Source organism: Tiliqua scincoides, chromosome 7 (genome assembly GCF_035046505.1).
Source record: "Tiliqua scincoides isolate rTilSci1 chromosome 7, rTilSci1.hap2, whole genome shotgun sequence".
NCBI classification, from domain to species: Eukaryota; Metazoa; Chordata; class Lepidosauria; order Squamata; family Scincidae; genus Tiliqua; species Tiliqua scincoides.
This window is the reverse complement of record NC_089827.1, coordinates 62680265-62699424: the sequence shown is the minus strand read 5'-3', so window position 1 is coordinate 62699424 and position 19160 is coordinate 62680265. Positions and strand designations below refer to the sequence as shown.

At 44.6% G+C, this 19160-nt stretch overlaps 1 protein-coding gene across 1 annotated transcript in view; it reads right to left on the bottom strand.

Moving 5' to 3' along the window:
• ANKS1B (ankyrin repeat and sterile alpha motif domain containing 1B) overlaps positions 1–19160 on the bottom strand; it is a 406398-nt gene that overhangs the window by 287450 nt on the left and 99788 nt on the right. Inside the window, exons 10-11 of the mRNA XM_066634627.1 lie at positions 15039–15204; positions 1359–1495 (exon numbers count right to left, since the gene is read on the bottom strand). Of these exons, the coding sequence (XP_066490724.1) occupies positions 1359–1495; positions 15039–15204 (303 nt within the window). The remainder of the gene's footprint in view (positions 1–1358; positions 1496–15038; positions 15205–19160) is intronic.

Here is a 19160-nt window from a genome sequence, read left to right as displayed (position 1 = left end):
TGCTGCCTCTTCTTGGCACACTATTTATTTTAGGTTAATTGTTTCTCCAAGCATTTGTATTCCAATGTTCTGTCTCTGAGGTGATCAGTGGGGATACTTACAATATCCTAAAAGTACAAATACAATTCAGTAAATAGTAGTCCTCTCAGGTAGGAAATGATGTTATGAACTCCCTTGAGTCTGGGAACCTCTTCTTCATCCTTCCCCACAGGGGAAACTAATCTTAAGTAGTTCCTGGGAAGTTCTTTTCCTGGTTCTCAGTCTCATTTGTGTTCACTGACATTTGATTTATGGCCCAACCCTAACTAGAAGATGCACTAGCAGAACATGTGTTTTGCCAATGCTGGCTGCTGCAAAATTGCCGTAAAGCACAGGGAGTTGGCCACAGTAGTGGGAAAGCTGGAGCTTCATAAGTTCAATAGCAGAGTGACAGAGGCCCACTGGAGCAGGTAAACCTGGTGCAAGGAAGGCAGAATGGGGCAAGAAGAGGGGGTGATCAGGGCAGGGGAGGGCTGAAGAAGATGGGCAGGACGAGTGGAACAGGCCTGGGAGGGGTGGCTTTGGCAGCACGCCAAATCTGGACTCCTTTCACAGTCCTGATCTTCCTGCACAGATCAAAGCAGACTTGGGCCAGTGATATCATTGGCACAGGTCTGAGTTGACCTGTTGTGGCTGCTGGGACTTACCCTGGGGCAAGGGAACATGGCCCAAGGAGATCTTGAGAAGCCAAAAATCCCCCACGGGATACAGCTGAAGCTGTACCGGTGCAGCTGCATAGCTGTGCGGAGATTTAGGTAGCATTGGGTTGTAGCTGTCATTCTGATTACTAGCAACTATGTCATCGTGACAGATGCAGCACAGTGAGATTACCAGATGGGTTGCCACAACCAGCGAGGATAAATGACAGTGAAGGCAAATGAGACTAAGGTGAGTGAAGGTAGATAAATAAAATCACATGGAGAAGCAGCAGCTGGGACACAGGAGGTTGAGCATTATGGGAACAATGTCACATATTTGCAAAAATATCAAAAATCACTGAAACTGGAAGTGAGTTTTGACATCTACAAAAATGAACACAGAACTAGGGAAGCTGTTTCAGTTCAGCCACAATTAAAATCAAGCTTGTAAAATAATTGATCATTAATCCTACAAAGAATTTTGTTTGTTTTAATCAAGGTAACATTACACTATGAGTAGATTAATGTTGAGATCCGAACATATTTAAGGGTTTTATTATTTCACCATCTTTGAATTAGTCACATAATCAAAAACATCATTAGAATAACATAAGAGCAAAACATAATTTCTGGAAAAAAGATCAACATGAATTAAGAGCATTTCTATTTCTGACCACCCACCTGAGGTCGTATAACTTTCACTATATTTTTTAGTGCAGTATCTGGTGATGGAGGAGAGCAGTCAGGTGTTGGGCCTGTTGAACTGTTTCTATGGTTACCAGTACCTGGTGCAATAATTGCTACTTGAGGTGCATTATCTGTGAATAAAAATAGCATTGCAGTGAATTATAACATTCTATAGAATATGCAGTCAAAAATCAGAAATTGCCATTGGATGCAAAAAAAAGATTTCACTCTAAATATTTTTTATCATTATCACCTATTTATTATTGTTGCTTTTGTTGCTGTTGTCTGTGTTGAGGTATTCATACTTGTTCTGAAAATGACTGATGCACTGGATACTCATTCCAAACTGAGGCTATTGCCAGGCCTCTGCAGGGCAACCCATGCAGAGAAACACTCATATATGATTAATGTGCACAAATGGGGGGGGGGCAGGAAGCAATGAAGGGGCTAACTGTACATCCAGCATTGATAATGTATACAAGATACTCCAGTTGCATATATACATCTGAATAATTGGGACTATCAGCTATGAAAACAATTTGGAGATAGGAAGGTAGGTTTTAAGTATATCATCTCTTCAAACAGGTGACCAATACTGGTAAAACTAACACTGCCAATGATTTGGTTTCCGGGAAAATCCTTGGGCATAGTGGCAGCTACTTAACTTGCAGCTATGTAACCTGATATATCAATCAGGGCAGAAATCAGTACTTCAATCTCTAGATTTACCCTATCCTCACTTACCCGGGATTAAGCCCCACTGACTATAATGGGACTTACTTCTGAGTCGATATGGATAGGATTGGGCTCTTACTGTCATAGGATAAGTCCAGAGAAGGGGTAGGCAAACTTTCAACTTTAGGGATCCTGGACCTTTAACAATTGTAAAGAAGAGGGAATTTTACCTGCTGAAATTCTCTCTCCTACACAACTAGTAAAGGTCCAGGATCCCTAAAATTGAAAGTTTGCCCACCCCTGGTCTAGAGACTGAAGTACTGATTTTTGCCCTGATAGAGTGGCATATCAGGGGACCAATAAAGTTCCTTTTTTTTCTGCCTGATGCAGAATGCAGAAAGGGAGGGGGTGTCAAGCAGTCCCAGGAAACAAGAAAAGAGACTTATTTGGAGAGTGCATGCTTGTCCTCAGCAGATCTCTTTAAAGATGATTTCATTTGCCACACAGGAGACACTCTTTAGCTTGAAATGTAATAAACTATTACATTTATATTCAATAAACTATTCACTATTTAACAATTCAATCAAACTATTTATGAATCATATTTAAAGTTCTTCTTCTCTTTTGTTTCTTGAATTGGTGCCTCCTGTTCCTCTCTGACATGCACCACAATACCAGCAGCATCCAGAGCCAGAGGATCTGACCAGTGGGTTCTCTTTGGCTTGGTGAATCATCAGTTATAATGGCCTTTACTAAATGAATGTCCCATTTGCATTATTCTGAACCAAACCATGGCTGACATGTAGGTAATCTGAAATGATGAGGTTCCCATGTGAAACCTGAGAGTGTACTTCCTCATGTCTCTTTGATCAAAAACTGGAAGGGTCCAATCACCGATCGGAGCTATTTGCAGCAGCAGGAAGGCCCACAGAGGGGTCTGCAAGCCCCCTGCAGGAGGCCAGTACAACCCCTCCAGGTAAGTTTAAAAGCCCCATGCTCCTGGTGTCGCATGGTCACTGTGACGCTGACACTAGCCACCCGCCTCATCCCTGCAAGCACTTACCAGGTTTCCAAACTCCTATAAGAGTTTGGAAACCATTGCTTTAGATTTCTCCTGTCCAAGCTAAGCATATAAAGCTCTTTTAATCACTCCTCATAATATTTGGATGGAAAAACCATTTCCCGTGTTGGCTTCCCCCCCCCCCAAATAAAAATTATTTATTTTGTAAACATTTTTTTCTGTTGCACCTGTGCATCACAAGGTATTTTGCACATGCACAGGCCACAAATGTTAAATGGACACCAGTGCTGAGGCCTAGTAGCAGTGGCAGCTGATGCAACAGGCCAGCTCAGAGCCCAATCCTGTGCTTGCCAGCACGGCTTTGTGCCACCAAGCACTGTCGCAAACATGCCATAAGGTATGTTTGCAAGCCTCTCTGCCAGGCTCACACCTGTGCTAGCCCAGCACCAGCCAGTGCTAGGCTAGCGCAGGGTGGTCGTCCTGCTTCCGCGGCTCCGTGGTCTTCTGGACCACCAAGCCATGGCATGGTTTGAGGGGCAGGAACAGGGGCGGGGACGGGGGCATGCCTGGGGGAGGGAAGGAGGCAGGTTTGCAGGATCCAAGGCGCTCGTGGAGGGCTACGCGCCCTACACAAGCGCCTTTACCTTACCACCAACGTAAAGTGAGTAGCCCCATTGTGGGGCTGCTTCCTTTACCCGGGAGAAGGGGACGAAATTCCCCTTCTCCTGAGGCGCCTTCTGCGGTAGCCCGGATCGTGCAGGATCCAGCAACAGTCATTCTCGGTGCCGCCAAGCCTGGGTGCCCCGGACAGCTCAGGATTGGGCTGTCAGATGGCAATTCTCCCACTGAGCTCAGTTTGTTTACTAGAGGAGCATAAAGTGAAGCCACAGGAAGAAAAAGAAGTTACCAATTTTGATGTAGAGCTGACGTTTTATATAGTTCACATAGTAAAAGGGCAAAGAAAATACAATAGCACAATGTTATTATGGCCACTATCCAGATTGCCAATATCCACACTCATATTTCTGGTTTCTGCAGACGGCATCACTATAACTAGAAAAAAACTGTAAAAGAGCAGATGGAAGATTCAAAGATGAAACCAAAGGGTCACAGAAAATAGAAAACAGATTGAATTTATTGTTTTGAATTTTTTTTTTTAATTTTGCTGTACAAAGTAAAATCACCATTGTTCTAAATAGGATTGTAAATCCATAGCTCATTTTTTTTGGCTGAAAGTAGTTGTAGCTAAAACAAGCCTCATACTGTCTGCTACTATTTTGGGGTAGTGTTTGGAATTAATTGCCAGTGAAATGGATTCTAGGGACAGTAGGGAGTCTGTTAGTTGGTTTCTTTATCATCTCAAAGAATACAAGTGTGATGATTACCAATTTTTTATTTTCTCTCATCTTCCACCTGCAAAAACAGACCCTGGAATGCCTTCAAGTTTGCACAAGCTTGGTAAAGCCAGCCAACTGTCTAAAACAATAATACTCATTAAGTACTAATGAGGGAAAATAGTCCATTTCCTCAGTACTTTGTGAATGCCCAATGGAGCATTGAAAATCTCGTTACACCTTTATTTGTTAAAGGTCTAGGCCACCTTTCCTTGTTGGCAACCTTCAGTCTCAAAAGACTATGGTATCGCGCTCCAAATGGTGGTTCTGGCACAGCGTCTAGTGTGGCTGAAAAGGCCGATTCGGGAGTGACAATCCCTTCCACACTGGGAGCAAGTATAGTGTGTCCCTGGTCTGTCTCCCTGGCTATGGGCCTTCCTTCTTTGCCTCTTAGCCTCAGACTGTTGGCCAAGTGTCTCTTCAAACTGGGAAAGGCCATGCTGCACAGCCTGCCTCCAAGCACAATGCTCAGAGGCCAAGGTTTCCCATCTGTTGAGGTTCATTCCTAAGGCTTTCAGATCCCTCTTGCAGATATCCTTGTATCGCAGCTGTGGTCTACCCGTACGGCACTTGCTCTGCACAAGTTCTACATAGAGGAGATCCTTTGGGATCTGACCATTGCCCATTCTCACGACATGACCAAGCCAACGCAGGCGTCTCTGTTTCAGCAGTGTATACACGCTGGAGATTCCAGCTCGTTCCAGGACTGTGTTGTTTGGAACTTTGTCCTGCCAGGTGATGCCAAGGATGTGTCGGAGGTAGTGCATGTGGAAAGCATTCAGCTTCTTCTCCTGTTGTGAGCGAAGAGTCCATGACTCGCTGCAAATACAGAAGTGTACTCAAGACACAAGCTCTGTAGACCTGGATCTTGGTATGTTCCATCAGTTTCTTGTTGGACCAGACTCTCTTTGCGAGTCTGGAAAATGTGGTAGCTGCTTTACCGATGTGTTTGTTTAGTTCGATATCGAGAGAAAGAGTGTCGGAGATCATTGAGCCAAGGTACACAAAGTCATGGACAATCTCCAGCTCATGCGCAGAGATTGCAATGCAGGGAGGTGAGTCCACATCCTGGACCATGACCTGTGTTTTCTTCAGCCTGATTGTCAGTCCAAAGTCTTGGCAGGCCTTGCTAAAACAGTTCATGAGCTGCTGGAGATCTTTGGCAGAGTGGGTAGTGACAGCTGCATCGTCGGCAAAGAGGAAGTCACGCAGACATTTCAGCTGGACTTTGGACTTTGCTCTCAGTCTGGAGAGGTTGAAGAGCTTTCTGTCTGATCTGGTTTGGAGATAGATGCCTTCTGTTGCAGTTCCAAAGGCATGTTTCAGCAGGACAGCGAAGAAAATCCCAAACAAAGTCGGTGCGAGGACACAGCCCTGCTTCACTCTGCTTCGGATGTCAAAGGGGTCTGATATGGAGCCATCAAAGACTACAGTGCCCTTCATGTCCTTGTGGAATGACCTGATGATGCTGAGGAGCCTGGGTGGACATCCGATCTCGGGGAGAATCTTGAAGAGGCCGTCCCTGCTGACCAGGTCGACCAGGTCTTCGTGAGATCTATGAAAGCTATAAAGAGTGACTGTCGTTGTTCCCTGCATTTCTCCTGCAGTTGTCTAAGGGAGAATACTATATCAGTGGTTGACCTGTTGGCTCGGAATGGAGCCAACAGGTGGTGGACCTGTTGGCTCAGTGCAACTCAGACAAACAGCTTTCCTACAACACTAAGGAGAGAGATGCCACGGTAGTTATTGCAGTCATCCCCGTCGCCTTTGTTCTTGTACAGCGTGACGATGTTTGCATCCCTCATGTCCTGTGGTACTCCACCTTCTCTCCAGCAGAGGCAGAGGATTTCATGCAGCTCAGTGGCGATGATCTCTTTGCAGCACTTTAGGACTTCAGCAGGGATGCTGTCTTTCCCAGGTGCCTTGCTAGAGGCGAAGGAGTCCAGGGCCACGTGAAGTTCTGCTTGGGTTGATTCACTGTCGATCTCCTCCAACACAGGCAGGCACTCAATGTTGTTCAGTGCTTCCTCCTTACTGCATTTTCTCGAGAATACAGCTCAGAGTAGTGCTGCACCCAGAGTCCCATCTGCTGCGCCCAGTCCTGGATGACCTTGCCTGTGGCAGACTTCAGAGGGGCAGTTTTCTTCTGTGTTGGACCTAGGGCCTGCTTGATACCATCATACATCCCCTTGATGTTGCCCGTGTCAGCTGCTATCTGTATCTGGGAACACAGTTGGAGCCAGTAGTCGTTAGCACATCTCCTGGCAGTCTACTGGACTTTACTGCGAGCAGCTCGGAGGACCTACATGTTGCGCTCACTGGGACAGGCTTTGTATGCTGCTAGAGCTCTCCTCTTTTCCTCAATGACTGGTGTTAACTCCTCAGAGCGGGCTTCAAACCAGTCTGCCATCTTGTTGGTCTTCTTGCAGAGTATGGACAATGTGGTGTTGTAAATGGCATTTTTTTTAAATGTTCCCATCTGTTGGATGTATCTGCATCGGCCGGACCTGGAAGAGATTCCTCAAGCGCTCGTGCAAATTCCTCCACTTTTCCCTGGTCCCAGGTCTTGCTGGTGTCAATGCAAGGTCTTCCTTCCTTTTTCATGTGATACAGTCGCTTAGTTAGCAGTTTCACTCTGCTGCACGCCAGGGAGTAGTCAGTGTCACAGGTAGCACCCTGATAACTGAGTGTGATCTTGATGCTGGGAAGGCTGGAGCATCTGGTGAGAATCAGGTCGCGCTGGTGCCAGTGCTTTGATCTTGGGTGTCTCCAAGAGACTATGTTGGGGCTTCGTGTTGAAGAAGGTGTTGCTGACGCAGAGACCATGATGACAGCAAGGCACTAGCAGGCATTGGCCATTTTTGTTCTTCCTCCCAGTGCCGAACTGGCCTAAGCAAGTGGGCCACAAACTGTGATCAGCACCAACTCTAGCACTGAAATCGCCGAGGATGAACAATGGCTCTTTTCAGGGATTTTCTTGATAGTGGTGGCTAGGTCATCATAGAATTTGTCTTTAGCTTCTGCTGAAGATGACAGAGTCGGTGCATGTGCACTGATGAGAGTGAAAAGTCCTGCTGATGAGTGGAGCTGCAGGGACAAAATTCTTTCACCTCCTGCAGTAGGTGGGATGATGGATTTCAGCAGGGTATTTCTGACCGCAAAGCCAACACCATGTTCCCTGGTCTCGTTTAGTGGTTTTCCCTGCCAGAAAAATGAGAAATTTCTCTCCTTGACAGATCCTGAATCTGGCAGCTTCGTCTCTTGAAGGGTGACGATGTCCATCTGCAGTCTGCTCAGCTCCATGTCGATGACAGCTGTTTTGCAGGCGTCTATTTCTTGCAGGTCGTCAGAGAAGCCAGGTGCCATTGTCCTAACATTCCAGGTGCCCAGCTTTAGGGCAGGAGTTTTCTGTTGCCTGGGGCAGAGTTGTCGATCCGCTTGTCGGTTTTCACCCTAAACCCCACGCATCCCGTGAGGTTAATGGACCGTGGCGAGGCAGCACCTTACTGGCCGGAGACTGCCTGGCTTAAGGCATTACACCTTTATTTGTTAAAGGTCTAGGCCACCTTTCCTTAGAAGCATAGAAAGTAGAATACAATTTAAAAGAACAACCAAAAAAAACCAACAATCATATACTTACAATATTTATTTATTTAAAGATTTTTACCCCGACTTTCCTCCACTTAAAGCAGATGCCCAAGGCAGCTTGCAATTTATAGATTCAAAAATAAATAAATAAATAGAAATAAACAATATACAATAGAATAAAAAGAAAACAATATTTTAGTACCAGTACAAAAAACACACTTCATGTTCAGCAGCAGAGAACATGTCCCAATACTCAACCAAGCATCCGAGTAGCAGAAGGCCACCAGGAAAAAGGACAATCTTCACCAGAAGCCTAAAATTATGTCAGCACATGCCAGGCATCCTCAGGCAAATGCAGGGGGCCCTGCAGTTCCTCAGCCATGACAACAGCTTGTTGCTGCACCCAGCACTCCCTTCTTGACAGTGATCCTTTATGTGTCTCTGAAGTTGGGGGATACACTACTTGAACTTGCCCACAATGCCCTGGCCTCCTAGCATTACTTCAGAGCACAGCAACAACATGAATCTCTATACCTCCTCAGCTGGCAGCCTCTTTGAGTTTCCCACCCTTCCTCTCAAAGTCCAGACTCCTAAGATGCTCAGGGGTGGGTATTGTGAGGATTAGCATTGTTACTGCTATCCAGGATCCTGTTAAGTAAACCAAGCAGGCAGATAGCAGCAGTGATGGCAGTGTTGCTCTTCCCAGTGCCTCTGGGGCTGGTGGTGCACTATTTGAATTTCCGCTCCATTCCCTGTAATGCCCAGCTCCTCAGTGTTGCTCCAGAGTGTTATAAGGATTCTGTTCATTCTGGGGAAGGGAAGGGAAATTCAAATAGTGCACCTCTGGCTGTTGAGGTGCTGGGAGGAACAACACTGCTGTTGTCACTGCTGTTGTTCTGTCCCTGTTGTCCTCTAACCTGTAAGCCCATCAAAGAGTTTATCTGGGGAGCATGCATTGTGGAGAAGTGGAAATTCAGATCGCATGGTGTTCTGCCAAATCCCAATCCAAGCTCTCCAGTCTCCATTCTGTCCTTCCTCAAGCTTTCCTCCTTCTGTTACCCCACACACCCTTCCTGCCTCAGGTGCTACTCATAACCCTGAGGGCCCTATTGCCTTCAAGTGGCTGCAGCTGTGCAGCACACTCTGCTGAAAGCCCAGGCCTTAATTCTTAAAGAGGCCACTGCAGACACCACATTCTACCTCCTTGCCAGATCTTCCACTATACATGGCTCCATTTATGAAGGTGTTCAAAGAAGCAACACTACTATTGTCACTTTTGCCAACTCTACTCAGTAAGCCAGGGCTTGTCCATGAGGGGGGAGAACAAAAATGGGGGTGAATCAAGGTCACTTTTTCTAGGACTCCTATAAAATTTGGATCTGGTCAACTTGCAAAATGCCCCAAAACGCCTCCTTCCACCCTCCCCACTCACATCCAGACCCCTGTGTCAGCTGAGCTCAGCCAACCCAAACTTTACCCACTGGGCCTGGATCCAGTGCGGGGATGCCAGCACAACTCCTTGCACTGGCCTCTCTGACTCCTAACTTATGGCACATTTGCAACACCCCTGGGTCAGTTCAAGTGATTGTGCCCTTAAAATGTGGGGATGTTCTTCTAGGATATTACCTTTTTAAAAAAAATTTTTTAAGCAACAATACATAAAAGTAGTATAATGATAAAATATTCCTAAAACATATTAATGAAGGTCAATCAAAAATATGCAAATAAACTAAAACATACAATGATCATTGATCAAGATGTGTCAAGGAAAGGTCAAAAGATAATTAAATACAGCAAAATTCACTTCATAGCAAAAAATGGAGCAAAAGGAGGAAAGGAACCATGTACATCACCCTGAGCTCCTTGTAGGAAGTGCAATATCAAAATGTGAAAAATAAATTAGAAATATATTTATGATCTAGTCGTATACTCATATGTCACTATATCCACTGGGTAACTATTGTCTCTCGCTACCCAAGGCAAGTTTTACTTCACTGCAGATACCCAGATATTACTTTAGTTATACAATTACCTAGCATCTAAAGTGTTTGAGATGTATTAAATTTTTCTTTTAAAAAATGATTGATTTCTTAGCTAAAACCTCACAAAGCTTGAATACACTATTATGATCAAAAGAGCAACATTAATATCTGCCACATGAATGACTATAATTTGTCATTTTTCCAACAGGGTGAGTTTGTCACATAATGGCAGCAGGTAAATAAAAAAAAACATAATGTAAGTGTCTAGAAGAGGTTATCCAGGTTCTGCTCTAGAAAAGTATAATAATGTAAGAGGGCAATATTTGCTCCTTGAGAATGGGAATTGAACTCTCAACATATAGGTCACATGGAAGACAAATTGCCTGGAAAATAACAGTTGTCAAAGTAATGTAAATTTTACATTTTTTCTAAATACAACTAAAAAGGAACAGAAAATGAGTATTCTGTATTATTTCAATACCAGTTCTACAGTACTTCATTCTACATAAGATTCAATAATTTGTTGATGAAATAAAAGACAAAAATGCATGGGGAGCATGTAATCAAATACCGAAATATAGTGACACTAACCTGTTTACAGCAACAGGAATTTCAATGCAAACATTTAATAACAAAGCCACAATAGGTTGCAACCCAGGTAAAGTCTGCATCCAATAATAAGACAACACATGAATGATTCATTAAATTGATTGTTTTATTTGTAATTAGAATGCATTTTGTACTTCCAGAAATATAATATATCGTACATTACTTGGAAAGAGACACAACGAAGTGGTGGGTTGCAGACACCATTCTGAAACACAGTACTATAGTATTAATACCAAATGAAACTATCTCCAGGGGACACATCCATAATCACTACAACAATATCAATTTCACCTCAATTTAATACCAGACTATTAATCCCAACTCAATTTAGACATTAAATTAGAAATGGCACATGCACCCTGGGAAGCATTAATAGCATGACATTATACATTATACATAACTTATTTGTTATCATAAACAAATGTTATGTATAATACTATCTTACACCTTAATGTGGTATGCAAAAGGAACCATATATGAGTTAGCCAACCTCTTTGCCTATTAAGGACCTCCACTTTTTGCCCTTGAGGAATGTTCAGTGATTTATGTGATGTGGCAGGGATGATGAGGGCCTACTGGAGATCTTTCAAAGGCTGCTGGTGCCATATTTGACTTCCTCCATCACCTGTTTCAGCATATGTCAGCTCTCTTTATCAATTACACGACTGTGTAAAAACTGCAGCACTTTTCAACACTTTTCAGCCATTTTCATAAAACTTCTAAGCAAACTCATTGCTGTTCAGAAGCTATGAAAACTTTACATTCTGCTTCCAATATATTAAACAGTAACTCTGCTTCTAATATAACTAATAGTAACAAATAATAAATATAATTGTGAATTTTGTCACAGGTAGAATACCTATGCTTGTTCAGCAATAGTCACATATTTTGAGTTCTTTCTTGCAAATCAAAAACAAAATGATTATTATTCTTGCTCACCATTTTACCCAGTAGGTGCACTGGGATGGTTCCTTTGTTAGCAGTTAGGCTATGAAAAGCATTGCAGTGGCACTTCCCTCTTGATTCATGTAGTAGTAGTTGGCAACCTTCAGTCTCGAAAGACTATGGTATCGCGCTCTGAAAGGTGGTTCTGGAACAGCGTCTAGTGTGGCTGAAAAGGCCGATTCGGGAGTGACAATCCCTTCCACACTGGGAGCAAGTGCAGTCTGTCCCTGGTCTGTCTCCCTGGCTATGGGCCTTCCTTCTTTGCCTCTTAGCCTCAGACTGTTGGCCAAGTGTCTCTTCAAACTGGGAAAGGCCATGCTGCACAGCCTGCCTCCAAGCGGGCTGCTCAGAGGCCAGGGTTTCCCACTTGTTGAGGTCCACTCCTAAGGCCTTCAGATCCCTCTTGCAGATGTCCTTGTATCGCAGCTGTGGTCTACCTGTAGGGCGCTTTCCTTGCATGAGTTCTCCATAGAGGAGATCCTTTGGGATCCGGCCATCATCCATTCTCACGACATGACCGAGCCAACGCAGGCGTCTCTGTTTCAGTAGTGCATACATGCTAGGGATTCCAGCTCGTTCCAGGACTGTGTTGTTTGGAACTTTGTCCTGCCAGGTGATGCCAAGAATACGTCGGAGGCAGCGCATGTGGAAAGCGTTCAGTTTCCTCTCCTGTTGTGAGTGAAGAGTCCATGACTCGCTGCAGTACAGAAGTGTACTCAGGACGCAAGCTCTGTAGACCTGGATCTTGGTATGTTCCGTCAGCTTCTTGTTGGACCAGACTCTCTTTGTGAGTCTGGAAAACATGGTAGCTGCTTTACCGATGCGTTTGTTTAGCTCGGTATCGAGAGAAAGAGTGTCGGAGATCGTTGAGCCAAGGTACACAAAGTCATGGACAACCTCTAGTTCATGTGCAGAGATTGTAATGCAGGGAGGTGAGTCCACATCCTGAACCATGACCTGTGTCTTCTTCAGGCTGATTGTCAGTCCAAAATCTTGGCAGGCCTTGCTAAAATGATCCATGAGCTGCTGGAGATCTTTGGCAGAGTGGGTAGTGATAGCTGCATCGTCGGCAAAGAGGAAGTCACGCAGACATTTCAGCTGGACTTTGGACTTTGCTCTCAGTCTGGAGAGGTTGAAGAGCTTTCCATCTGATCTGATCCGGAGATAGATGCCTTCTGTTGTAGTTCCAAAGGCATGCTTCAGCAGGACAGCGAAGAAGATCCCAAACAAGGTTGGTGCAAGAACACAGCCCTGCTTCATGCCGCTTCGGATGTCAAAGGGGTCTGATGTGGAGCCATCAAAGACAACAGTGCCCTTCATGTCCTTGTGGAAGGATCTGATGATGCTGAGGAGCCTGGGTGGACATCCAATCTTGGGGAGAATCTTGAAGAGGCCATCCCTGCTGACCAGGTCGAAAGCCTTCGTGAGATCTATGAAGGCTATAAAGAGTGGCTGTCGTTCCCTGCATTTCTCCTGCAGTTGTCTAAGGGAGAATACCATATCAGTGGTGGACCTGTTGGCTCGGAATCCACACTGTGATTCTGGATAAATGCTCTCTGCAAGTACCTGGAGCCTCTTTAGTGCAACTCGGGCAAACAACTTTCCTACAACGCTAAGGAGAGAGATGCCACGGTAGTTGTTGCAGTCACCCCTGTCGCCTTTGTTCTTGTACAGCGTGATGATGTTTGCATCCCTCATGTCTTGAGGTACTCCACCTTCTCTCCAGCAGAGACAAAGGATTTCATGCAGCTCAGTGATGATGATCTCTTTGCAGCACTTTAGGACTTCAGCAGGGATGCTGTCTTTTCCAGCTGCCTTGCCAAAGGTAAGGGAGTCCAGGGCCACGTGAAGTTCTTCTAGGGTTGGTTCACTGTCAAGCTCCTCCAGCACAGGCAGGCACTCAATGCTGTTCAGCGCTTCTTCGGTGACTACATTTTCTCTGGAATATAGCTCAGAGTAGTGCTGCACCCAGCGTTCCATCTGCTGCGCCCGATCCTGGATGACCTCGCCTGCGGCAGACTTCAGAGGGGCAATTTTCTTCTGTGTTGGACCTAGGGCCTGCTTGATACCATCATACATCCCCTTGATGTTGCCTGTGTCAGCTGCTATCTGCATCTCGGAACAGAGCTGGAGCCAGTAGTCGTTAGCACATCTCCTGGCAGTCTGCTGGACTTTGCTGCGAGCAGCTCGGAGGACCTGCAGGTTGCGCTCACTGGGACAGGCCTTGTATGCTGCTTGAGCTCTCCTCTTTTCTTCAATGACTGGTGTCAACTCCTCAGAGTGGGCTTCAAACCAGTCTGCCATCTTGTTGGTCTTCTTGCCAAATATGGACAAGGCGTTGTTGTAAACGGCATTCTTGAAATGTTCCCATCTGTTGGATGCGTTTGCATCGACCGGGCCTGGAAGAGATTCCTCAAGCGCTCGTGCAAATTCCTCCACTTTTCTCTGATCCCGGGTCTTGCTCGTATCAATGCGAGGTCTTCCTTCCTTTTTTGTGTGGTACAGTCGCTTTGTTTGCAGTTTCACTCTGCTGCACACCAGCAAGTGGTCGGTGTCGCAGGCAGCAGCCTGATAGCTGCGTGTGATCTTGATGCTGGGAAGGCTGGAGCGTCTGGTGAGAATCAGGTCGAGCTGGTGCCAGTGCTTTGATCTTGGGTGTCTCCAAGAGACTCTATGTTGGGGCTTCGTGTTGAAGAACGTGTTGCTGACGCAGAGACCATGATGACAGCAAAACTCTTGCAGGCGTTGGCCATTTTCGTTCATCTTCCCAGTGCCGAACTGACCTAAGCAAGTGGGCCACGAACTGTTATCAGCACCAACTCTAGCACTGAAGTCGCCGAGGATGAACAATGGCTCTTTTACGGGGATCTTCTTGATAGTGGTGGCCAGGTCATCATAAAATTTGTCTTTGGCTTCTGCTGGAGACGACAGCACTGATGAGAGTGACAGGTCCTGCTGATGACTGGAGCTGCAGGGACAAAATTCTTTCACTTCCCACAGTAGGTAGGATGATGGATTTCAGCAGGGTATTTCTGACCGCAAAGCCAACACCAAGTTCCCTGGTTTCGTTTGGTGGTTTTACCTGCCAGAAAAATGAGAAATTTCGCTCCTTGACAGATCCGGAAGCTGGCAGCCTAGTCTCTTGAAGGGCGACGATGTCCATCTGCAGTCCGCTCAGCTCCATGTCGATGACAGCTGTTTTGCGTGCATCGTCTATTGCTTGCAGGTCATCAGAGAAGCCAGGTGTCATTGTGAGTGAGTGAGTGATACACATTCATGTATGTGGTTCATAATAAAGGAAAGTAGCAGAATATCCAGCAAATCATTAACCAATATTTGTGAGTTACAAGTTATAATAATTATAATTATATGACAATTAAATAATTATTTAAATAATTATAATTATATAATTATTATAATAATAAACCGCACTAATTACAAAACATTAGGAGCATTTTACCTGTCTTTGATGAATGCCCTCTTGTTATTTCTAAAGAACAAGGTTTCTTTGTAACAGTTGTATCCATAACATCAGAGAGATCATTCTCATTTTCTACGGGAAATACATCAGAACAAGCAGATGGCACTGCTTCCAGTGTGTAACTCCTCTTCTTTGGAAAGGACTCCTGGAATATAGAAATGCATCTGCATAATCAAAATGGCCTTGTTGAAGACAGCACCTGTTTTTTTAAGTGTATTCTAGTGGTTTTTAAAATAAACTTATTCCTTTAAAGGGAATGTCTGGTTAATGTAAGAAAGCATCTTTTGGAAGCATCAGGATGGGTTCTTGAAACAAGGATAAAATAACCAGTTAGCACTCTACATTGTACCCTAATATAATTAGTAAGAATGGAAGTCATGACTTACATAAATTCAGCTTTATGTAAGCTTTGCTTTAAGACCAGCCTGAGCTCAATGTTCCATGCAATCACCCCTGCCTGGATTAGTCAATGAGAAGCAGGCTGCCTCTGAACACCTTCATGGAGGCAACCAGTGACAACAAAAGCTACTTGGACCTGAGCAGCTCTGCATTAAAGATAGCAATGTCTCTATTGCTAAGGCAATGGAAATGCTTAATTCAGGCAATGGAGGGAGGGAACTGCTTCACAGAGTTGCAGCTGGGATTTTACAACTCCAGCTGATAGCAATAGTAAGGCTGATAGGGGCTCTAACCAGCTGACCCTGAAGATAAAAGATGCTGTTGAGTCCTGGGAAGCAGACTGAGTAGGAGGTGAAGGACTTGGGTAAATTAATGCCAAAGTTTCCCATTGCTAAACTTTGACTTCATAAAAAGGCAGTCCACCCAAGAGGGTTCTTGCACACCTCTTCCTGTTTCCCTCCCTCCCTTCCTCCCGACCAAGGCTGAGCCTGTTATGGACCCTTTGATAGTGCCCTGGCTGACCTATGGAGAAAATACTTTCATTACAGTGTTTCCTGCTTTGTTTAAAAAGTTCACACAGAGGAAGGGGCAAGTAAGGTGGACTGATTCTGACATATTATAATTGACTTACATAAGGGTGCCTGGAACAGAACTTGTGTAAATTGGGGATCTAATGTATATAGAGTTTTGCAGAATTCCAGGTGCAAATAAGTCCTGCCCAAGAACCTAAACCCACAATGTAAGTTTTGACTATGTAAGATACAATGGGGGGGGGGGAGGGATAAAACTGTATTCAAATTTTGGAGTTACAGCCCAATCCTAACCTGTGCTAGAATAGGCAGACCATCTGGCCTACGCTGCATCCAGCACAGGGCTGGGGCTGGCTACAGCTCAGCCCTGGGCAAGGGGAATTAATTCAGTTAATTAATTAATTAACCTGGTTGGTAACCTTCAGTCTCGAAAGACTATGGTATAAGCCTACAGCACCCGGTATTCCCAGGTGGTCTCCCATCTAAGTACTAACCAGGCCTGACCCTGCTTAGCTTCTGAGATCAGATGAGCAGCAGTCCCAAGGGGACTATTCAGACCTGCACCACCTAAATTGGTGCAGATCTGAGCAGCCTGGTGCTGTGCCAAATCACCCAGGAGTAGGCTTAGAATTCAGCTTAAATGCCTGTCCCTGTCCCTGCCCAGCCCTGGGCAGCCCTTGGCCCCAGACCCCTGCACTGACCTGACTTGATCAGCATGAACTCATGGCTTTCCTGGTGCAATGGCACCAGATTCAGCCTCCCAACTCCTGAGGTGGCACAAAACTGCTGTATGGCACTTTTGCAACACCTCTGGGCTAGTTCAAGATTGCATCCTTAATTTCTTTATATCCTGGGTCCAAGATAGAAAGCAATCATTTTCAATACTGACAGTTTCTAAGGGCTATTTCCACAGCTTATGTAAGCATAAGAACAGCCCCACTGAATCAGGTCATAGGCCCATCTATCCAGCTTCTTGTATCTCACAGTGGCCCACCAAATGCCCCAGGGAGCACACCAGATAACAAGAGACCTGCATCCTGGTGCCTTCCCTTGCACTGGCATCTGACATAGCCCATTTCTAAAATCAGGAGGTTGCACATACACAGCATGGCTTGTAACCTATAATGGATTTTTCCTCCAGAAACTTGTCCAATCCCCTTTTAAAGGCAAGGTACCAAGCAGTACCTTGATACATCCACAATGGGAAAATTGGTATAACATTTTCAATAGATTTGTTGCTTTTTGACTGAGTAATACAACTACAATCAAATCCTGACTTTCATTGGAATCTAATTTTAATCAAGTAGAGATGATTCAGTCTTCAATCCCTACACACTAAACTGAAATGTCAGAGCTGTCCAAGGTCACGTGCAGAAAGAAGATATGCACATGACTGCATAGCAGTTGCTTGGCACTGAACAGTTGAAATGGATTCTACATGGATTTAGATGGAAAGTTCTGAAGTATGCTCTCAAGATCAAAGTATGCTATAATTACTAATGTGCAATGAAGTGTAATGAAACAATGAAACACATTAACAATAGAACACTTGTACCTATGACAAAGCATAACAAAGGTTCTCAAATATATTACACTGTTTCATCCACCACTGCTACCTCCAATTAAAGCCTTGCGTCAATAGGACGAGCATGTACATTGTCATAAGTGGCAGTATCCTGCCACTGTTTGCGGGGCTGTTCAGGCCTCACCGCCAGCATTCCGGAAGCATGCAGTTCCATGTACTTCCAAAAGGCCATTTTCAACTGCCAGAAAGCACAACCCACATCTTGGACACTTATTCCAGTTGCGGGGGAGAATAGGATTGGGCCATAAGTGGCCTTGAACAAGCTACTCAGTTTCCCATCTGCAGTATAGTATATGCAAAGCCTCAGAAGACAGTTGTAAAGATTATAAGATAATTAACTGGATGCAGACCTTGCACAAATAGCAACAGCGCCTTACATTAGCTGAAAAGCTATTTCTGAGGGCCAGGGGATCCTTGGAAAGGAGGCGGAGTATGACATAAGGGAGGGGGCAATTAACAAAACTTGAGCGCAGGGTTCTTTTCATGGTTTCACTCACAGAACTTCTCCAATGATTTTGTGAGAACTAGACTTATGTTAAACAGAACTGCATGTAGTTAGGCTTTATCAAAAAAAAGTTTAGTGTGCAAGTTTAAGATTTTCAAAAACATTTAACAACACAAACAACTTTTGGCTCCAAAGTTATAATAATTTCATCTGCTGAAAGTTCCTCATACAATTCTGTACACTGGAATCAATGTTTCTTACAGCGCAATCATATGCATGTCTACCCAGAAATGTTCTGTGGGGCTTACTCACAACATGTACAGGATTGTAGCCTTATTCTCATATGCTGCCCCCACACTTCAGCTAAGTGCATCCCAAACTCACAATCCAGGATGCACAGTTGGCACAGACTTATTGTGCCTAACTATTTGAGACAGAGCAGAAAAACCTTTCAAACCAACATTCATCAACCCACTTGGGTGATTTCCTGCTTTTACTCCAGATTCTTGGAGGGTAGATTCTTGGAGGGCATTCAAGTCTATATTCCTCCAGAAACTTCTGCCCTCTATCTGAATTACACACATTGTTGAGCTAGTCATCACCCAGATTTCTAAGTAACCTTTTAAACTTATGGAGGATCACTGAAGAATCTCCTGGAAGAATTCCTGCAGGGCTGACTATTAATAACTTTAAGGAACGTAAACCTCTAGGTAACATAGTACATTTGAAAATGCTATTAATGCAAACCTAGTTTAAAATATGGATTGTGACTCATGATAGATCAAAGTGCTTCTTGAATCCATAATGGTATTATTAGCATCCCCAAGAGATCAAAGAACAAGGCACTACAGCTTCACCTAACTTTTGTAAGCATGGATAGAGTCATCTCTTGAGACATTGCCACTTTCAAGAGAAAAATGGTTCTCCATTTCCAAAGGGATTGCTACAGATATACCTCTATTCTATTATTTCCTCTGTGAAACAGGAGAATGTAGAATCTCACTGCAGTGATTCCGTTGATTCCCTCTTCCCAGGACTGATCCACTGGCATGGATAAACTCAGACTTGTGCCAGTGATAACCAAGATGACCAACAGTGGCTGCTGGGACTTATCCTGGGGCAAGGGGACAAATGTCCCCTTA